The following is an 18835-nucleotide window of genomic DNA, read 5'->3' as shown; positions in this document are numbered from 1 at the left end:
CCCCTGTATAACAGACCCAAGGTACTTGAAACTGCCCATCTTGGGTATGACCTGAGAGTCAAGCCTCACGTCCAATCCCGCTTCCGCCCGCTCGATGCTGAACTTACACTCTAGATATTCCGTCTTAGTCCTTCTCAACTTGAAACCCTTAGACTCAAGGGCCTGTCTCCAAACATCCAGCCTCTCGTTGACGCCGCCTCGCGTCTCATCAATCAAAACTATGTCGTCAGCAAATAACATACAGTATGGCACCTCCCCTTGAATATGATGTGTCAGTGCATCCATCACCAGGCCAAATAGGAATGGGTTGAACGCAGACCCTTGGTGCAACCCCATAACAACGTGCAACCCAATATAAATGAGTAAAATTTTAGAAAATCATATGAATATTATTTTTTTACATAAATTATTATATTTTAGCTAATTAATTTAGTTTTAAAATTCTAATTTCAGCAAGAAGTATCTCGACAAACAAATTAGAGTTACGTACTTTTTAAGTCACTTATCGTATTCTGATATTTTGCGTATTGGCCTAAGTCTAAAATCCGATTGAATTCTAATTTCTTTTAACACGCGAAATTTAGGCTTCTTTTTCTTCTTGATTCTTGTTCACTTCTCCAAAGAAAGAAAATATTCATAAAAAGTTACTGACACATTTTATTCTGCTCGTATAGAGATTATCAGAAATAAAAATGTATGAACTTATATCTATTTGAGTCGCATAACTTTATTCAATCGTAAAAAAATAATTGCAACAAGTATTTCTCATAGTAATTAGTAACACATATTTTATGGACTACTGAAAAATAATTTTTTTGATATAATCAAATTTGAAACGAAAAATAGTTTCACATTTTAGTCATTTATTCTAGGTATAAATACTAATTAATTAATTAATAGTATTTTATCGAATTATGGTATTTCATACGAATAGGGGAGAACAAACGCGGTAAAGTTTGTGGTTTAATTGTTGATTTATGGGTATTTGTTATTTTTTTTCTTTTTGATTTGCCTCCCTCAGCGGTTAAAAAGTATGGGAAATGGGAATTACGTAGTAATTAGAGTTTACAAATAGAAAATAATATACACAGATAGAACATATCCAATTACGCCCTGCCACGTGTCTTTCAATGTAAAAACTGTTTCTTGCAATGTATATAATTTGGAATCAAGACTTCATTTTGGCTCCGAACTTCAGAATTTGACTGATTTGACTCATACACATCAAAATACGAAGATAGCATTTGGACCGATTTCGTGTCTTCATCTCTCCAGCTTCGCGTCTTCATCTCTCGAAGGTATTGTCATCTTTCGTTCATTTGTATCTTGTTTCTTGTTCGGAAGTTATTGGAACCTTTTTCGTATTTGAATCTTTTCTCTGTTAATTCTCTTTTTAATAGAAAGTTAGGTGGGGGCTTGAGAATATGAACATTGAAAATTTGAAATTTGCAAATGTACTGTTTTCGGTAAAGTCATTCTATGGATTAGGTAACTTTTTCCTTGTCAAAAGAAAAGGAGCAAAATTTCAAAAATGAACCAACTGTTCGAGGAATTGCTTCTTCTTATACTTTTATTTTGTGTGCTTTTTAGATGGAATCTGGCCAAGATCAAGATTGTGGTGACTACAAGTGCGATCCAATTACAGCAGAAGAATGTAAAATTCTTGCTGATGTTGTTGCTGGACGAGAATTTGTATGCGGTAATGAAGTTGTACTTGGCGATGTTGTCGCTTCAGCTTCTAACCCAAAAGTTCAATTAGGACAGGTGGTTTCTATAAGGGAATACGTTGATTTGGTAAGATATGGCAGCGGACCTATCGGAAACGTGCCATCGATTAAATTGCAAAGGGTGAGAGAACTTCAAGTTGGAGACTATGTGCTCTGTGGGGCTTACTTGGGTAAGATCAGGCGTGTTCTCAATGATATTCGTGTTCGATTTGACGATGACACTGTGAGAACAATTAAGGAGGCTAACACCTACACACTTACACCAGATAGTTTGAACAAGGAAGATAGTGGATTACACTACTATTATACAGGTGAGCGTGTAAAAACATGGAAAGATCATATGTTTTATCCAAGGATAGCTGATAAGTTTGGTACAATAGTTGCAGTTACTGCTGGCTCTGTTTTAGTCGATTGGATTACATCTGCTGGAGATCCATCTGTAAGACAAGACCCACCATCTGTACGAGAAGACCCAAAGAAGTTGAAAAAGTTCACTTGCTTCTCTCATTTAAACTGGAAAATAGGTGACTGGTGTCTTGTTCCTTCACTTCCTGCAGTATCATCATCGTTAGTTTCCAGAAAACCAGACAAACGGCCATGGACTTTAGAAAGGATGATGGATGTGATGCTTAAAAGGAACAGTCATAGATTAGCGGAATATCTAGTTAAGAAAAGGTTATTAGAAAAGGAACTTCGAATTTTTAATGTTAGAACTTATGTTGATGTTGAGTGGCAGGATGGAAAAATAGAAAGAAATTTGGAACCTGCCTCCTTGCTGCCAATTGAAAACCCTGGAGAGAATGATTTTTTTCCTGAAGATTATGTGAAAGAGAAAGCTGCTGACGATGTTAGACGTCGTATTGGGGTTGTTAAAACTGTTAATGCGGAGGAACAAACAGCTATTGTCAGATGGTTGAAGCCAGACACAAGGTTAAAGGACCTCATCATAGAGTTTGAAAAAGAGGAGGTCGTAAGTGTATACCAACTGAGTGCGTTTGGCTGTGGCTACGGAGACTTTGTTGTTGGTTTGTCACCTGTTTCTGTACCAGAAAAAGTGGGTGATACTTGTTACCCTTGGGGGAATGTCACTGGACTCAAAGATGGTAACATCGAGGTCACATGGGTTGATGGGAAGAAATCCATGGTGCTTCCCAAATGCAAAACTTGTTAAATCTTTCTCCAATTCTTAATTGCATCTTGTATCTAACGATTGTTTTTCTGGTTTCTTCAGGTCGGACCTTATGCAGTTGGTGTTATTGATCTTGATGATGATGATGAGTCTACTGCAGCCGAAGGAAGTGAAGTTTCTGATGATGAATCAATTGAGAATGATAATGAGGCTGGTGACGGAGAGGGAGGGAAAGGTAGTAAAGAGAAAGAGAGTGTAAATGCTAGTAATACATTTTTTACGTCATAGATCAGTGCTCTTAGTACAATATTAAAGCTTGTAAATATCTCAAAGTCAGCTACCATCATTTGCTAGTACTATAATACTGAGGCCATACATGGCACAATCCATGTAATCAATGCATATGCCTAGCTACATAGATTTTGTCCATCTGTAAGCTTGATGTCTATTGTCAGTGCGTTGTTCGTATTTCCGACGCCTTTCCGCCCCCCATTCCCGGTGGGTGCTGCACGTTAGCGAGCCACATTAGCAATTTTATTTCACATGTTTTCTATAATTAAACACCGAAAAATAATTAACTTAGACCTAAACAAATACATTTTCGTGGAAAACATTCAATGTCTTTCATTAAATAATTTTACATAATTAAACACTAAAGAATAACCTCGTAATGTCCGCCGTACCAACTTCTTTGTCATTCTACTCCTAATAAAGCTGTTTTGCCGCTAAATGTCTAATTAAACATTGAGGTAAAGTAAAAACTAGATAAATCATATAAGCTAGAAAACCAATTGATATATATATTAATAGTTTGTAATTTTCCATTGACAACGCTAAGATTACAAATTTTCTCATTAGTTATATTTACCCTTAAAATCGGATAACAATTGAATTTGTAAGTGGTTTTAAGGATACGTGGACTAACTTGACACAAAAGGATTAACTAAATTGTAATTGAAATAAATAATGGTAAAGTAAATGCAAACCATACGAATTGAACAGTCTTAACCTTGGAAGGTTAATCACCCTCGAGTCAGGTACGCTTGGATCGGTGTCAGGACACAGAAGAACAAGAGCTTAAAGAGAAATAATAATGATGTATTGTTTTGGAATACGTATTACAATGTGTTCAATGAATTATCATACCCTCTTTATATAGTAGATGAATCCTACTTTAGGTACAATTCTATAAAAGGTAAAAATCCCTTGATTTGTTGATTGCCGGTTCATCACTGATACGCGCCGAGATTCCCGCCGCAACATCTGTCCGGTTACGGATATTTCGATCTTCCGTTGGTTATGCTAACAATGTTTCTCCGAACTCGTTCGGGGCTAGGATCAACTCCGGGGTCTCGGACTAAATGTTCTCGAAGGCAAGTGTCCTGACTCCGGGTTCTAGTCCGGTGTGACTCGGGGCCGATCTTCAGTCTTGCATTGTGATGTTCCCAGCATGTTCTTTCATGTCGTAGGCGTACTCGATCTCGACCGTATACAAGTTATTTGCAACTAGCGCTTGAACATAAATTTAGTTACAACTTAAAAAAAAAGTTTTTGAAGTTGTGTTGAAAAATAATTATTAGAAATTGAAGTTTTATTTGGACATGCAATTTAATTGTGAGTGGGATATCAACTAAACCCGTTTTGGGGAATTGTTTTCAAAAACTAATCATATTAAAAAAAAGATTTGAAAAAAAAAAACAGCCAATAGTGTTGTGAGATAAAAATAAAGAAAAATAAGAGTGAACGTTAAAAGTGTTTCGACTTTGTAAGCCTGGGTGTGCATAGCTCGTCCTGGATATAATAGGAAAATGGACAAAGAAAAGCAGTGAACATCGTAAGAAGTTAAATGTTGTTTCAAAGAAGGAATATCTGTTCAATCTATAGAAGCATTTCAGTCGCTGATGCACTTTCCTCGAAATCCACTTCCCATTTCATCCAAGACTCCATTTTTCACTACACAGAAGAGGTTTTAGCATCAAAACTTGCTCCAATTCTACAATCCTGCACTTCTCTTACAGAAAATAATATTGGCTCTGTTATTCAAAAAGGAAAGCAGATTCATGCCCAAGTCACTGTAAATGGAATCGACAACTTGGGTATTCTTGGTACAAGGATCTTGGGCATGTATGTTTTGTGTAACAGGTTTACTGATGCCAAGAACTTGTTTTTTCAGCTGCAGTTGTGTTATGCTTCCCCTTGGAATTGGATGATTAGAGGCTATACAATAATGGGTTGTTTTAATCTTGCAATCTTGTTGTTCTTTAAAATGTTGGTTTTTGGTACTAATCCTGATAAATACACTTTTCCTTATGTGGTTAAGGCTTGTGCTGGTATAAATTCTGTGAAATTAGGTAAATGGCTACATGGGATGGTACAAAGTTTAGGTTTTGAGGATGATGTGTTTGTGGGCAGTGCTTTTATTAAGTTCTACGCTGAGAATGGTTGTTTGGCCGATGCTCGTCTTTTGTTCGATAAAATGTCTCAAAGGGATAGTGTCTTGTGGAATGTGATGATTAATGGCTATGCTAAAGATGAGCAATCAGTGAATGATGTGGTTGGGTTATTTAGGGAGATGAGGAAAAGTGAAACTAAGCCTAATTCAGTAACATATGCTTGTGTTCTTTCGGTTTGCGCCTCGGAAACAATGGTTAAATTTGGTTGTCAGCTTCATGGGCTTGTTGTTAGGTGTGGGTTGGAAATGGATTCTCCAGTAGCCAATACGTTGATCACGATGTATTCTAAATTCTGTTCCTTGTTTCACGCACGAAAGTTGTTCGATTTAGTGCCACAAGCAGACCGCGTGACTTGGAATGGGATGATTGGAGGGCACGTGCAAAATGGGTATATGGATGAGGCACTGGAATTATTTCATGAAATGGTAGCTACCAGTGTCAAACCAGACTCTATCACCTTTGCCAGTTTGCTCCCCTCAGTTTCAATTTCAGAAAATCTATACCAGGGGAAGGCAATTCATGGTTACATTATGAGACATGATGTATCTATGGATGTTTTCTTAAAGAATGCGATAATTGATATGTACTTCAAATGTGGGAATGTTGAGGCAGCACGCAACATATTTAACTTCAGCCCTGCGGTGGATGTTGTTATATGCACTGCTATGATTTCAGGATTTGTTCTTAATGGCATGAGTTTTGATGCCCTGGATGTTTTCCGATGGTTACTTATTAAGAAAATGAGGCCCAATCCTGTTACTCTAGCAAGTACTTTACCAGCTTGTGCTAATTTGGCTGCTCTGAGATTAGGTAAGGAACTGCATGGTGTCATTGCTAAACGTGGTTTCCAAGGAATACTTTATGTGGGAAGTGCAGTGATGGACATGTATGCAAAGTGTGGAAGATTGGATCTTGCTCAACAAGTATTCAGAAGGATGTCTGAAAGAGATGTTGTTTGTTGGAACTCAATGATCACAAGCTGTTGCCAGAACGCTGAGCCGGAATTGGCCATTGACTTTTTCCACCAAATGGGTGCAGATGGAGCCAAATATGATTGTGTCAGCATATCCAGTGCTCTTTCTGCATGTGCAAATTTGCCAGCTCTCCATTATGGGAAAGAGATCCATGGCTTCATTATGAAAAGTGCATTTAGCTCTGATGTTTTTGTGGGAAGTGCATTAATAGATATGTATGCTAAATGTGGGAACTTAGAGGTAGCTTGGCGTGTTTTTGACTTGATGGCGAACAAGAATGAAGTATCATGGAATAGTATTATTGCAGCTTATGGAAATCATGGCCGACTTAAGGACTGTCTGGATTTGTTTCATGGGATGCGAAAAGATGGATTCCAGCCTGACCATGTCACATTTCTTGCGATCATATCAGCTTGTGGCCATTCTGGTCGAGTTGAAGAAGGAAAGTACTACTTCAATTGCATGACTCAAGAATATGGGATTACGCCCCGAATGGAGCATTATGCATGCATGGTTGACTTGTTTGGGAGAGCTGGCCTTGTGGAAGAAGCATTTGGAGTGATTAAGAGTATGCCGATTGCTCCAGATGCAGGAATTTGGGGAACGTTGCTTGGGGCTTGTCGCTTACATGGCAATACTGAGCTTGCTGAAATGGCTTCTGAGCATCTGTTAGGCTTGGACCCGCAAAATTCTGGCTACTACATATTACAAGCAAATCTACATGCTAATGCGGGTAAATGGGATATGGTGTCTAAAATTCGTCATATGATGAAGGAAAGAGGAGTGCAGAAAATACCTGGTTACAGCTGGACTGAAGTTAACAATAGCACTCATATTTTTGGTGCTGCAGACACCAGTCACCCACAGTCTGCTCAGATATATCTTTTATTAGATAATCTTCTAATGGAGCTGCAAAATGAGGGTTATGTTCCTCAAATTAACCTTCAACAACAGCGTAAGTCTGTTAATTCTGATTAAATCACTATTAACCACATTGAATATAGCTTAGCTCGAGCACTATATCGACACTTCAGGTCAGGATAAATATCATATTTGCGTTGGGCCATTGATTAAAGTTCATTTGACCACATTTGAAAACGGAATTAGATTTAAACTGGGCAAGAGTTCATACTTCTTCTGACATGTACCATAGTAGTCTTTTGCTTTCTGGTTCTTTCATTTGCTTCATTTATACTGAATGAACAAATGTGCATGATCTCCATAGCAGTTCAGCAGTTTCCTTAGTCATCCTCTGTTCTTCTATCTTATGTCTCTCATTGTGTGACCTTTATGTTTACACCCTTTACTTTTCTCATTCTATCTCAGCATTCGAGTATAATTGAGTGAAAATGGCTCCAACTTCTGTAAATTGGGTTTATCTGTCCCCTCACATACCCCCCCATATGAGCAAACAATCAACTGAAAAAATATTAGTGGCTTCACGTGATTATAATTTTAAAATCCGCTCAGGGTTAATTTATGAGCCCGTTTGGATTAGCTAATTAAAAATAGTTGATAATTATTAAGTGCTGAAATATATTTTTAGTGTCGAAATTTGCTTTAATAAAAAAGCAGTCACATGCTGGACAGAATGATTAAACCTTATAATAAGTAGTTGATGTGGTTAATAAAAAAGTATTTGATAAAATATATAGTTTTTGTTATAATGGCTTAATATCCTTACAGTTACTTACAAAAATAAAAAAATTAGAAAGAATATTTACAAGGAGAACGACGAATGACGGAAATGGAATGGAGAGAGAGAGAGAGTCGAAAACCATGTTTTAAAAGGCGTGGGCGAGAGGCGAAGTGTTTTATCTAACACGGGCGAGGCGAAAGCCTAAGGCACTTTAATTTTTAATATTTTTTGTATACGGGTAAAATCGAACTCGAGATTTGACCGAGCATCCAGCACGACAGTTTGGGATCAAGAGATGTGATAAAATTCTGGAGATTGGTTCCTGTCTTACCGGATTAGTCACCGGAACCACCAGATTTGCCTTCGAGTTTACCGAGGTCTTAACCGGTCCCGGTTATAACGGTCTCAAGGAACATATTGCCAGGTTGCCCGACAAGGGTCCGAAATTTCCGTAACTAACCGTACATTACGGCGAAAATCACGGAACATACCAAAAAAGGGACCAACGGTCAACAAATCAATGACTTTTTTTTTTACCTTTTATGGAATAATAGAATAATAACTTAAAAGTAGGTTCCTCTTATATATAAATGGGGCCTCACAACTCATGAAGGACATTATAACATACACTCATAAGCAATACATTACCATTACTCTTCTAGTTCTTATTCTTTGTTGTCTTGTTGACAATAAAAGTATTTTTAGCTCGAGGGTTGCCAACTTTCCTAGGCTGAAATTATCCAATTCGCGTGGTTTGCAGTTAGTTTATCGTTATTTTTTTCAATTGCTATTTAATTTATCGTTCAATATCAAATTAATCTGCATATCCTTTAAACCACTAACAAATTCAATTGTTATCCGATTTTGAGGATAAACAATTTTATAAATTAACAAAATAAATATATAAATAAAAAATTACATTAAAATTATTTAAAAAGAAAGAAAATTATAAAATTAGTAGGATTAAAGCGGACTTAGGTATAAATTTCCGATCAATTACAGATTCTCAACGCAACGGGCAGAGAATATAATTAATGGTTGTAACATGCAAACGTAGTATTAGGAACAATTACGACTAAATTTGCTATTTAAACCCATCTTTCTCTTTAATTGTTCCCCATCTGAAAATTATTCTTTCATTCCCTAAATCATTGCGTAGTATTTTTGGAAACACAACCTTAAAGATACGAGAAAGGAGTTATTCTGATCAATAAGATTCTCTTCAATTTTATTTTGCTATTTTATTAGTTTACTCATTATTTACATTATCTCGTATTGGTTTTGTTAATTTAAATTACGGAGCAAGAACAATAAATTATGTGTACCTTGTTACGCGCAGCGGAAATTGTTGTAATTGCTACCAAATCTACTTTGAATCACTAGGAAATAAAGTTAATCTTTCACCAATTAATTTACCTAACTTGTGTGTGTTTTTCGTGTGGAGAGAATTAGTCAGAAAGAAAATTCCTACGCTTAAAAAAGTTCTGTGTTTTCTCTTTAACATAAATAGGTAGAGTAATAGCGGTTAAGGAAGATAACCCACCACTCCCTTTTTTGCACGTTTACTTTAGTGGGAGTTTGTGATTCATTAGTAACTTCTCTTAACCCCTCTCACTTATCTCTCCTAACCGGGTCGAGTCAGCTCACATGGAGCGACCCACGACCCATAATCCAACAACTCCCACTTCGCCCATAGTGGGCTAGACCGATGTTTTAACACACAATTCATACCGGCAAAATAGTTGGTGCGACCTGTGAGCACAAAGAGCTGTAGCATTCCCAAACAAATTAAAGGTTGTACTAAAGCTCTATGTAGAAATCCAATAACATACGAAAAGGATTCACTACTAGCATGGGGATCTTATTACTCGTAATACCCCAGACATCATCCGCTACTCCTATAGCATGTTATCTAATCCCTCATCCTCGAAAAAAGGTGAACTCATGTTCGTGAATAACTTTGTATTCATAATTACATTTGATACCCTCATGGTAAATGTATTGGTCGGCCTATGAATACAAGTTAAATTTCTAAAAAAAAAAAAAAAAATAGTTCTCTTCCCTTTCTACTTGAATCTTTCCATTCCAAATCAACTGCTTTCCTAGACATGCATTGCATTGCCGAATCACTCATGGCTATTAGTGACATGCTAAAGTAGCAATACTGATTGGCACTTCAAGAGACAGTAAAAGGTCAAAGAGTATTTCAATAAAAGTTAATATAACTTCTTTAGGATCTCACACAATGAAGAAGCAGGGATTCATTCTTCCATTATCCCATGGCCGATAGCACACGTGGTATGAAACACATGTTACAATGTTCTCACCTTATATTGGCACGTGTGTTTTATTCTTTTAATCATTCAACACCATACAATTCTTGGTCTAGACACCTGCAAATGTCTAACTTGAGTTTCTGACTTTACTAATCCTCAAATCCAACCTTTTGGGAAAACTCGTATCTGGCTTACAAAACAACTCATAATCAAATATTAAAATTCGTAAGCCTGACTAGTTGTCAAGACTGACCTTAATAAGTAAATATAATCTCGCATTATCCAAGGTTCTATAAGGTCTCATCTCTTCATGATTTTTAATGTAAGAGGTGATTGCTCGTGTGAGAGAGCCAATCTCGTGACTTGTTCGACACATTCCTTATCAACAAAACATCATCACATGCATACAAGATATAAGCATAAATTCAAGAGTCAAATATTGATGAGCATATTATAAACTGCGGCCTCAGGCCCAATATGTATATATATATATATATATATATATATATATATATATATATATATATATATATATATATATATATATATATATATATTTTTTTTTTTTTTTATCCTTCGCAAACCTAGAGCTATTACCTGTTTCTCAAACAGGTCTTTAGATATCGCCTTTGTAAAAGGTTCAGCTATCATGCTTCGCGTAGGAATGTACTATAAATTTATCTCTCCACTTTTTACCATGTCTCTCACAAAGTTATACTTGATGTCAATATGTTTGGTCTTGCTATGATACTTAGGATCTTTTGTGTATGCAATAGCCATTTGACTATCACAATATAGAGTCATGGGACCCTGAGAGTTCTTTTTAATATCCAAATGCTCAAAGAATCTCTTCAACCAAACAATTTCTTGTACTGCAGACGCACAAGGCACAAACTCAGCTTCCATCGTTGAAAGGGTTGTATAGGTTTATTTCTTACTTTTCCATGATATAGCACCACACATTAAGTAAGAAGGCATAACCGGATGTTAATTTTCTATCATTCCAGTCACCAGCCCAATCAGCATTTGTATATCCTCTCTAGTATAAATCATTTTCACTATAACGTAGTGAATAATCTTCAGTTCCCTTTAGGTATCTGAAAATTCTCTTCACAGCTTTCCAATGATCTCTTCCAGGATTGGATTGATACCTTCTAACCAGAACTACATCATAACAAATGTCTAGGCGAGTACACATCATATCGTAGATCAAGCTCCTGACAACACTTGAATACGGAACTCGAGATATGTCTTCCTTTTCATTTTCAGTCTTGGGACACATTTCAAGGCTTAAAGTTTCACCTCTCGCTATAGGAGTATCTATGGATTTGCAACTATTCATGTGAAAATGCTCCAAACTTTTCTTTATATAAGTTTCTTGAGATAGACTCAATAACCTTTTGGAACGGTCTCTTTGGATCTTAACTCCAAGTATATAGTCTGCCTCACCCATATCTTTTATGTTAAATGACTTTAAAATCCATGAATTGATAGTTTTCAAATACTCCAAATTATTTCCAGCCAATAAAATATCATCCACGTAAAGAGAAAGAATTACAAAAACCCCATTGGACTTTTTACATAAATGCAATTGTCTTCACTGATTATGGTGAAATCATACGAGATCAGTGCCTTGTGAAATCTCAAATACCATTGCCTTGAAGATTAATTCAGATCACAAATAGATCTTTTCAATTTACAGACCTTCTTTTCATGGCCTTTAATGATAAAGCCTACAAGTTGTTCCATGTAGATTTCTTCATTTAGTTCTTTATTGAGAAAAGTCGTGTTCACGTCCATTTGATGTAATTCCAAATCCAAACGTGTAACAATAGCCAAAAGTAAGCAAATTGAGATAAATTTCACAACTGGTAAAAATATTTTCTCATAATCTATTCCAGTTTCTTGAGTAAAGCCTTTTGCCACCAATCGAGCCTTGTATCTTTCTATTGACCCATCCACTTTGAGTTTAACTTTAAGAACCTATTTGTTCCCAATGGATCTACGCCCAGGCGGAAGATCAACTAGATCCCATACTTTTTTGATTTTCATGGATTCTAGTTCTTCTTTCATTGCTTTCATCCACTCATCTTTTCCAGAGCTCGATAAAGCCTCAGTCACAGACTTTGGCTCATCCATTTCTGTGGGAGATACCAAGAAAACGTAATCTTTAATCTCATAAGTATATTTTGGTATATTTTTCCTAGTGCTCTTTTGTAGTTAAAATTCAAATTCGTCAGAAGAATTTTGGGATTGAGAACTCCCACTCCCACTTAGATCAAGAACAAGATCTTGATCGATTTGATTATTAATTATGTCAGAAGACACTTGCTGACTATCTGAGTTCAATATTTCATAAAGAGGCTCTCCATTTTTTACCTCGCTCTTCTTTGGAAAATTATTTTCTAGAAATGTGACATCTCATGATTCAATATCAGTAATACTTCCATCTTCTAATTCACCAATGAACACATACCCTTTGGAGTGTTCTGAATATCTTATAAAGATACATTTCTTACCTTTTGGACCTAATTTACCAAACTTGCTAAAAGAATCTTTTACATATGCAGCACAACCCCAAGGTCTTAAATCTTTTAAATTTGGTTTATGATCAGTCCATAGCTCATAAGGAGTGAAAGAAACTGATTTAGAAGGCACTTTGTTCAATATGTAGGTTGCAGTCAATAACACATCTCCCCAAAAGGAGATAGATAAATTTGCATGTGCCGTCATGGACCTTATAATGTCGAGTAACGTTCTATTCCTCCTTTCTGCTACACCATTTTGTTGAGGTGTGTAAGGAATAGTTAACTGTCTGGTGATACCCTTTTTATTACACAATTCTTCAAATTCTTTTGAAACATATCCATGCTCTCAATCGGTTCTTAAGGTCTTAATCCTTTTGTCTAATTGATTCTCAACTTTATTCAAATATTTCTTAAAGCATTCAAGTGCTTCAGATTTATGAGAAATCAAATAGACATAACCAAAGCGCGTGAAATTGTCAATGAACGTAATGAAATATAAAGCACCAGACCTAGCCCTTACATTCATTGGACCACAAATATCCGAATGGATTAATTGCAATGGAAAGTCATCTCTCTTAGCCTTTCCAAATGGTTTACGTGAAATCTTTCCGGCAAGACAATTTTCACAAGTTGGCATTTCAGTTTTAGTAAAAAAAACCAAATGTCCTTCCTTAGCCAATCTATTCATTCGATCCTGCCCTATGTGACCTAATCTTGCATGCCATGTAATAACATCAACATCGTTATTACTAGAATAACATGCCATAACACAACGGTCAACATAATAGTTATATGTAGAAGGATAAAATCTAACATAATAAAACCATCAAACGATGTCCAAAACCGTAAACAACATTGTCTAGAGTAATTCTAAGACCATTGAGACTAAAGTTCAAATTGAAATCTAAACCTAGAAGAAGAGACACAGACACTAAGTTTCGTCAAATCTCTGGAACATATAGGATGTCATGCAACATCAAAGATCGGTCACCACACATGTCCATTCTGCAAGTGCATATACCTATGACTTCAAGCTTTGCATTATTTCCCACATATACATGCCTTGATCCAGGTGAAACTCGACGAAACTCTATAAACGCTTCTCTATCACGGCTCACATGGTCAGTGGCCCCTGAGTCTACAATCCACATAGGATAAGATTCCGTTAGTAAAACAGTGCTAGAAACATATATAGCACTTAGAGATGCGTTTTGAAATGCTACCTTTTTCGACTCACTGCACTCACGAGCAAAATGCCCTCGAACTTGACAATTGTAACACTTCATCTTGTTTTTGTCTTTCTTCTCTTAGAACCGTTTCCTTTCTTGGAATTTGACTTGTTTCTTTTCTTAGATGATCCTTCTCCGCTATCCTTACCCTTTCCGTCATTTTTCCATTTTCTCTTCCGCTTGAAACTTGATCTCTTTGTACCACTTGATTCTACCACAAAGGCATTAGGTACAACTTTAGGAGCACCAAACAGCTCGACTTCAATCTCCACATGATGGGAAACATCAGCAAAAGTTTTGATGCTATTATTGTGGGTCAAGTTAACCTTCAGATGTTCCCAATTATTGGAAAGAGACCGAATCACTGTTTGAACCTTCTGCTCATCAAAGAGAACATGGCCAACACTTTTGAGTTGAGCAATCATATTTGACATCACCCTTAGATGTTGCTTGACACTGTGATCATGATGCTTTTTGTACATGTCAAACTTGATTGTCAGTTGTCGAAGGCAAGTTAGAGTTGTACTCCCATATGCCTCTCTTAAATGTGCCCACATGGCTTGAGCAGTAGGATATTGCTCACATTCGTGGATGAGATCATCAGCAACTGAACTTACAATAATTCCACGTGTAGTGGAATCTTTCTTTTTTCAAATATTGTAAGTTTTCAGATCCCTCCTGTGTTGGACAGTGTTACCCTCCTCTAGGTGACTCATAATATGGTTAATACTTTCAAGAGCATCTTGCTCTTCGAGTACATACCACATCTTACGACTCCAGATATCATAATTTTCACCATTCAGTTTGTCACCCTTGTTCAAGTCAGCAATGATACTTTTCGATGCCATGTTTGTTATTAGAGACAATATTACAAGTTTACATCATCAATATAGTCAATTTATGCATGTGATTACACACTCAAGCAAATTAATTATAATATTAATTCTACATTTAATATAGAATCGAAAGGTCACTACGTTTCCATTCATTATCTATATTTAAATATTTTAATTAATATTAAAATTACTTCTTAGTGTGTACTTTATTTCAAGTCTCAAACCATTAAAAGATAAAATAAAAAATAATATATGTAACTGGTGAGACAAATAACATAATTTAAATTTCAGTAATATAAAATATATAATAACAATTTACATGTTTGCTAGGACATCCATGTACCAATCGAATACTAACTCTTGCACATATACGCTAAAATGTGCACTAGGCCAAATATCATGAAAAATCTCAGTTAAAATTTTACCCCAAGGCTCTCGAAGAGAGTCTACTAAAATAGCTAATGTTTCTCAATCAGTAAGCTCTATGTAATTAGACAATTCAGCTCTTTTTAACTGAAAAAGGGTGTACATGTTCCGGAATGGAAGCATCATGGCCCATTTTAAATTCCTTAAACTCCCTAAATTTCTTTTCTCCTTCCCTTCGTTCAGCCCTTCTGTCACGACCCAATTCCATTATAGGCCGTGATGGCACCCATCACCGTTGTTAGGCAAGCCAACACTGATCAATCTAGTGGTTTCCATTTTTAATAAGTTTCTAGGTGAATAACATTCCTCATTGTTAAAAGATTTAGGAATTTATAGATGTAAAATAATTAAACTAAAGCAACTAAGTGCAAATCGTAATCATAAAAATAAATCCAAAATCATAAGTCTACTAGTGTGTGCCAAGATCTGGTATCACAAGTGTGTGGGCTACTAGTAGAATATACAAAAGATCTCTACTCCACTTTCTGAAATAGAATAGACAGAAAATAAATCAAAAGATTGACTCCGGCTGCTGCTGAACGGCTCGGAAAGGCAGCTCACCGTGAGATCTCAGACCAGAAGTCAAGCGTGCGCGCCGGACTGATAACCAGATGCACCTGCCTCGGATCCTGCACATCAAGTGCAGAAGTGTAGCGTGAGTACATAAACAACATGTATCCAGTAAGTATCCAGTCTAACCTCGAAGAAGTAGTGACGAGGGGTCGACTTTGACACTTACTATGGGCTAAAAATACTATGCCAAAATTTACAAATAAGCATGGATTTCGTGAATAATACTGAAAACTCAATAACAGGAAATAATAAATAATTCTTTCATAAGTACTAAGTCCCGAATTTATTTTCATCATTTAATAATTTATATCTCAAGCCAATGAAGCAATATCAATTATAAATGATTCCAAAGATTTATCATGCGCAAATTATACCGAGGTCGTACGGCCCTATCCAACATAAATATTTAAACCGTGCACTGCCGAGGGTCGAATGGCTCGAACCATAGATGCATCTATCTGCTACCGAGGCGTTCGACCCGCTCCACAAAGAAAAAATACTTTAAAGAAACACAAATTCTCAATAACAGTCAAGTCTTCCATTCACAAATTCAAGTAAGTGAAATTAAACTTTTAAAAATTCCTTTATAAGTTTCCAATCTAACTTAAGCAATTAAATTAACATTTAAGGGTGCAAACATCTGAAGTATAGCATGATATGGGTCCTAGACTACTCGGACAATAGCATAATTAGTAGCTACGTACGGACTCTCGTCACCTCGTGCGAACGTAGCCCCCCACAAATAGAAACACATGTTAATAAATTTACCTATGGGGATAATTCCCTCTTACAAGGTTAGAAAAGAGACTTATCTCGTCTCAAAGCCTACTTTCCGGTCCAAGATTGTGCTCAAACCCTCAATTTGGCGCCAAACGACTCGCAACCAGACAAATATTATTTAAAATAATTAATACACGCCTAAAAGTTCATATCCCAACTATCAAAGTGATTTCCCAAGCCTATTTGCAAAATTCTTAAAATTTACCCCCTCCCTCGGGCCCACATGCCTAGATTTTGGTAATTTTTGAAGAAAGTTATTACACATAACCTCATGAACTCAAATATATGATTTTTACTAGATTCTATAACGAATTTCATGATTAAATCTCATTTTTATCAAAAACCTAGGTTTTCACCTAAACCTATAATTTTCACTAATTTACATGTTATAATCTATCCGTAAACTATGTATTTAACACATATTGTATAGAAATTACTTACCTCAAAGTGCTAGGTGAAATCCCCTCTCTAAGAGCTCCAAAAATTGCCCAACAATGGAAATATATGAGCCAAAATGACTAAATCCCGTTTTAAAAGAAACCTCACTGCCTCCAGCGATCTCACACTTGCGGTCGCAGGGCCGCACCTGCGTTGTCGCTTCTGCGGATAAAAGTCCGCTTCTGCGGAAGTGCTTAGGCAGGCTGGGTCCGCTTCTGCGGAGGTTGGGGCGCACTTGCAGATCCTGGGCTGCCCTTCCTTGGCCGCTTCTGCGAGCTCGCACCTGCGGCTGGCCAAGTGCAGGTGCGATTATGACAGCAGTTGGGAGCTTCAGCTGCTGCTTCGAATTTCCAACTTGGTCCGAGCCTCGTCCGATTCACACTCGGGGACCCCGGGGGCCCCGCTCGAATATACCAACAAGTTTGGAATCATAAAATGGACTCGCTTGAACTCTCGGAATGCTCAAAACAACATTAAAACTAATAATCGCACCCCAAAACCAATTGAATCAAACTTATGAACTTCAAGTTCTTCAATTTACTCCTAATACGCCGAAACGTACTTAAACTACTCGGAATGACACCAAATTTTACGTGCAAGTCCTAAATGAATTACAGAACTATTCTCGATCTCGAAATTCCATTTGGACCCCGATATCACCAAAACCCGCTCCAAACCAAATTTAAAGAACTTCTAAAACCTTCAAAGAACCAGCTTTCACTATTAGGCGCTAATACGCTCCCGGGTCATCCAAAACCCGATCCGAACATAAACCCAAGTCTGAAATCATTATACGAACCTATTGGAACCGCCAAATCCCGATTCTGAGGTCATTTGCTCAAAATATTGACCGAAGTAAAACTTAGTCTTTTAAGGCCAACTTAAGGAACCAAGTGTTCCGATTTCAACCCGAACCCTTCCAAATACTGAACCAACCATCCCCGCAAGTCATAAAATAGTAAAACCACGTACGAGAAGTCTTAATTAGGGGAATGGGATTCTAGAAAGCAAAACGACCGGTAGATCATTACATTCTCCACTTCTTAAACAAACGTTCGTCCTCGAACGGGTTTAGAATCATACCTGGAGTGCTGAACAAGAGAGGCTACCTACTCCGCATGTCCTCCTCGGACTCCCAAGTCGCCTCCTTGACTGGCTGGCCCCTTCACTGAACCTTTACCGCAGAAATTCTCTTGGATCTCTACTGATGATCCTGCCTATCAACAATGGAAACTGGCTCCTCTTCATAACCCAGACTCTCATCTAACTGAATCGTGCTGAAGTCTAACACATGTGACAAGTCGGCATGATACCTCCGGAGCATACACACGTAGAAGACCGGATGAACTCCCGATAGACTGGGAGGCAAAGCAAGCTCATAAGCAACCCCTCTAACTCATCCCAACACCTCAAATGGGCCTATAAACCTTGGGCTCAAATTTCCCTCCTTCCTAAATCTCATGATCCCCTTCATCGGCGAGACTTTCAAGTGAACCTTCTCTACTACCATAAATGATAAGTCATGCACCTTCTGGTAACTGTTGTTGTAAGCCTCAAATGGAGCCATCTCGATGTCGGACTGGTAACTATTATTGTAAGCAAACTCGGCCAAAGGCAAGAGTCGATCCCACTATCGCCCAAAGTCAATCACACATGCTCTGAGCATGTCCTCCAAGATTTGAACTGTCTGCTCGGACTGCCCTTCGGTCTGTGGATGAAATGTGGTGCTGAGCTCTACATGGGTCCCCAACTCACTCTGTACTGCTCTTCAAAAATAAGAAGTAAACTGAGGACCTCTGTCTGATATGATGGAAACAGGCACACCAT

The 18835-nt window shown here is 37.2% G+C and overlaps 2 protein-coding genes across 2 annotated transcripts; both read left to right on the top strand.

The window, feature by feature from the left end:
* Positions 1-1094: 1094 nt before the first annotated feature.
* Positions 1095-3322, top strand: LOC107774046 (putative ubiquitin-conjugating enzyme E2 23). Its single transcript, XM_016593502.2, has 3 exons — positions 1095-1298; positions 1591-2871; positions 2959-3322. Exons 2-3 carry the CDS (start codon positions 1591-1593, stop codon positions 3142-3144), a joined length of 1467 nt encoding a protein of 488 aa, XP_016448988.1. The 5' UTR covers positions 1095-1298; the 3' UTR covers positions 3145-3322.
* Positions 3323-4064: 742 nt separating this feature from the next.
* LOC107774047 (pentatricopeptide repeat-containing protein At4g21300-like) lies at positions 4065-7546 on the top strand. Its single transcript, XM_016593503.2, has one exon. The coding sequence runs from the start codon at positions 4703-4705 to the stop codon at positions 7259-7261; it is 2559 nt and encodes an 852-aa protein (XP_016448989.2). The 5' UTR covers positions 4065-4702; the 3' UTR covers positions 7262-7546.
* Positions 7547-18835: the final 11289 nt, after the last annotated feature.

This window comes from Nicotiana tabacum, chromosome 17 (genome assembly GCF_000715075.1).
Source record: "Nicotiana tabacum cultivar K326 chromosome 17, ASM71507v2, whole genome shotgun sequence".
Lineage (NCBI taxonomy): Eukaryota > Viridiplantae > Streptophyta > Magnoliopsida > Solanales > Solanaceae > Nicotiana > Nicotiana tabacum.
This window is presented reverse-complemented; position numbering and strand designations above follow the sequence as displayed.

Excerpts from the sequence above, each read along its gene's own strand:
- LOC107774046 (XM_016593502.2), top strand. The coding sequence starts at position 1,591 with ATGGAATCTGGCCAAGATCAAGATTGTGGTGACTACAAGTGCGATCCA. Across the intron at positions 2,872-2,958 it reads TTGATGGGAAGAAATCCATG|GTCGGACCTTATGCAGTTGG; the intron begins GTGCTTCCCAAA and ends TGGTTTCTTCAG.
- LOC107774047 (XM_016593503.2), top strand. The coding sequence starts at position 4,703 with ATGTTGTTTCAAAGAAGGAATATCTGTTCAATCTATAGAAGCATTTCA.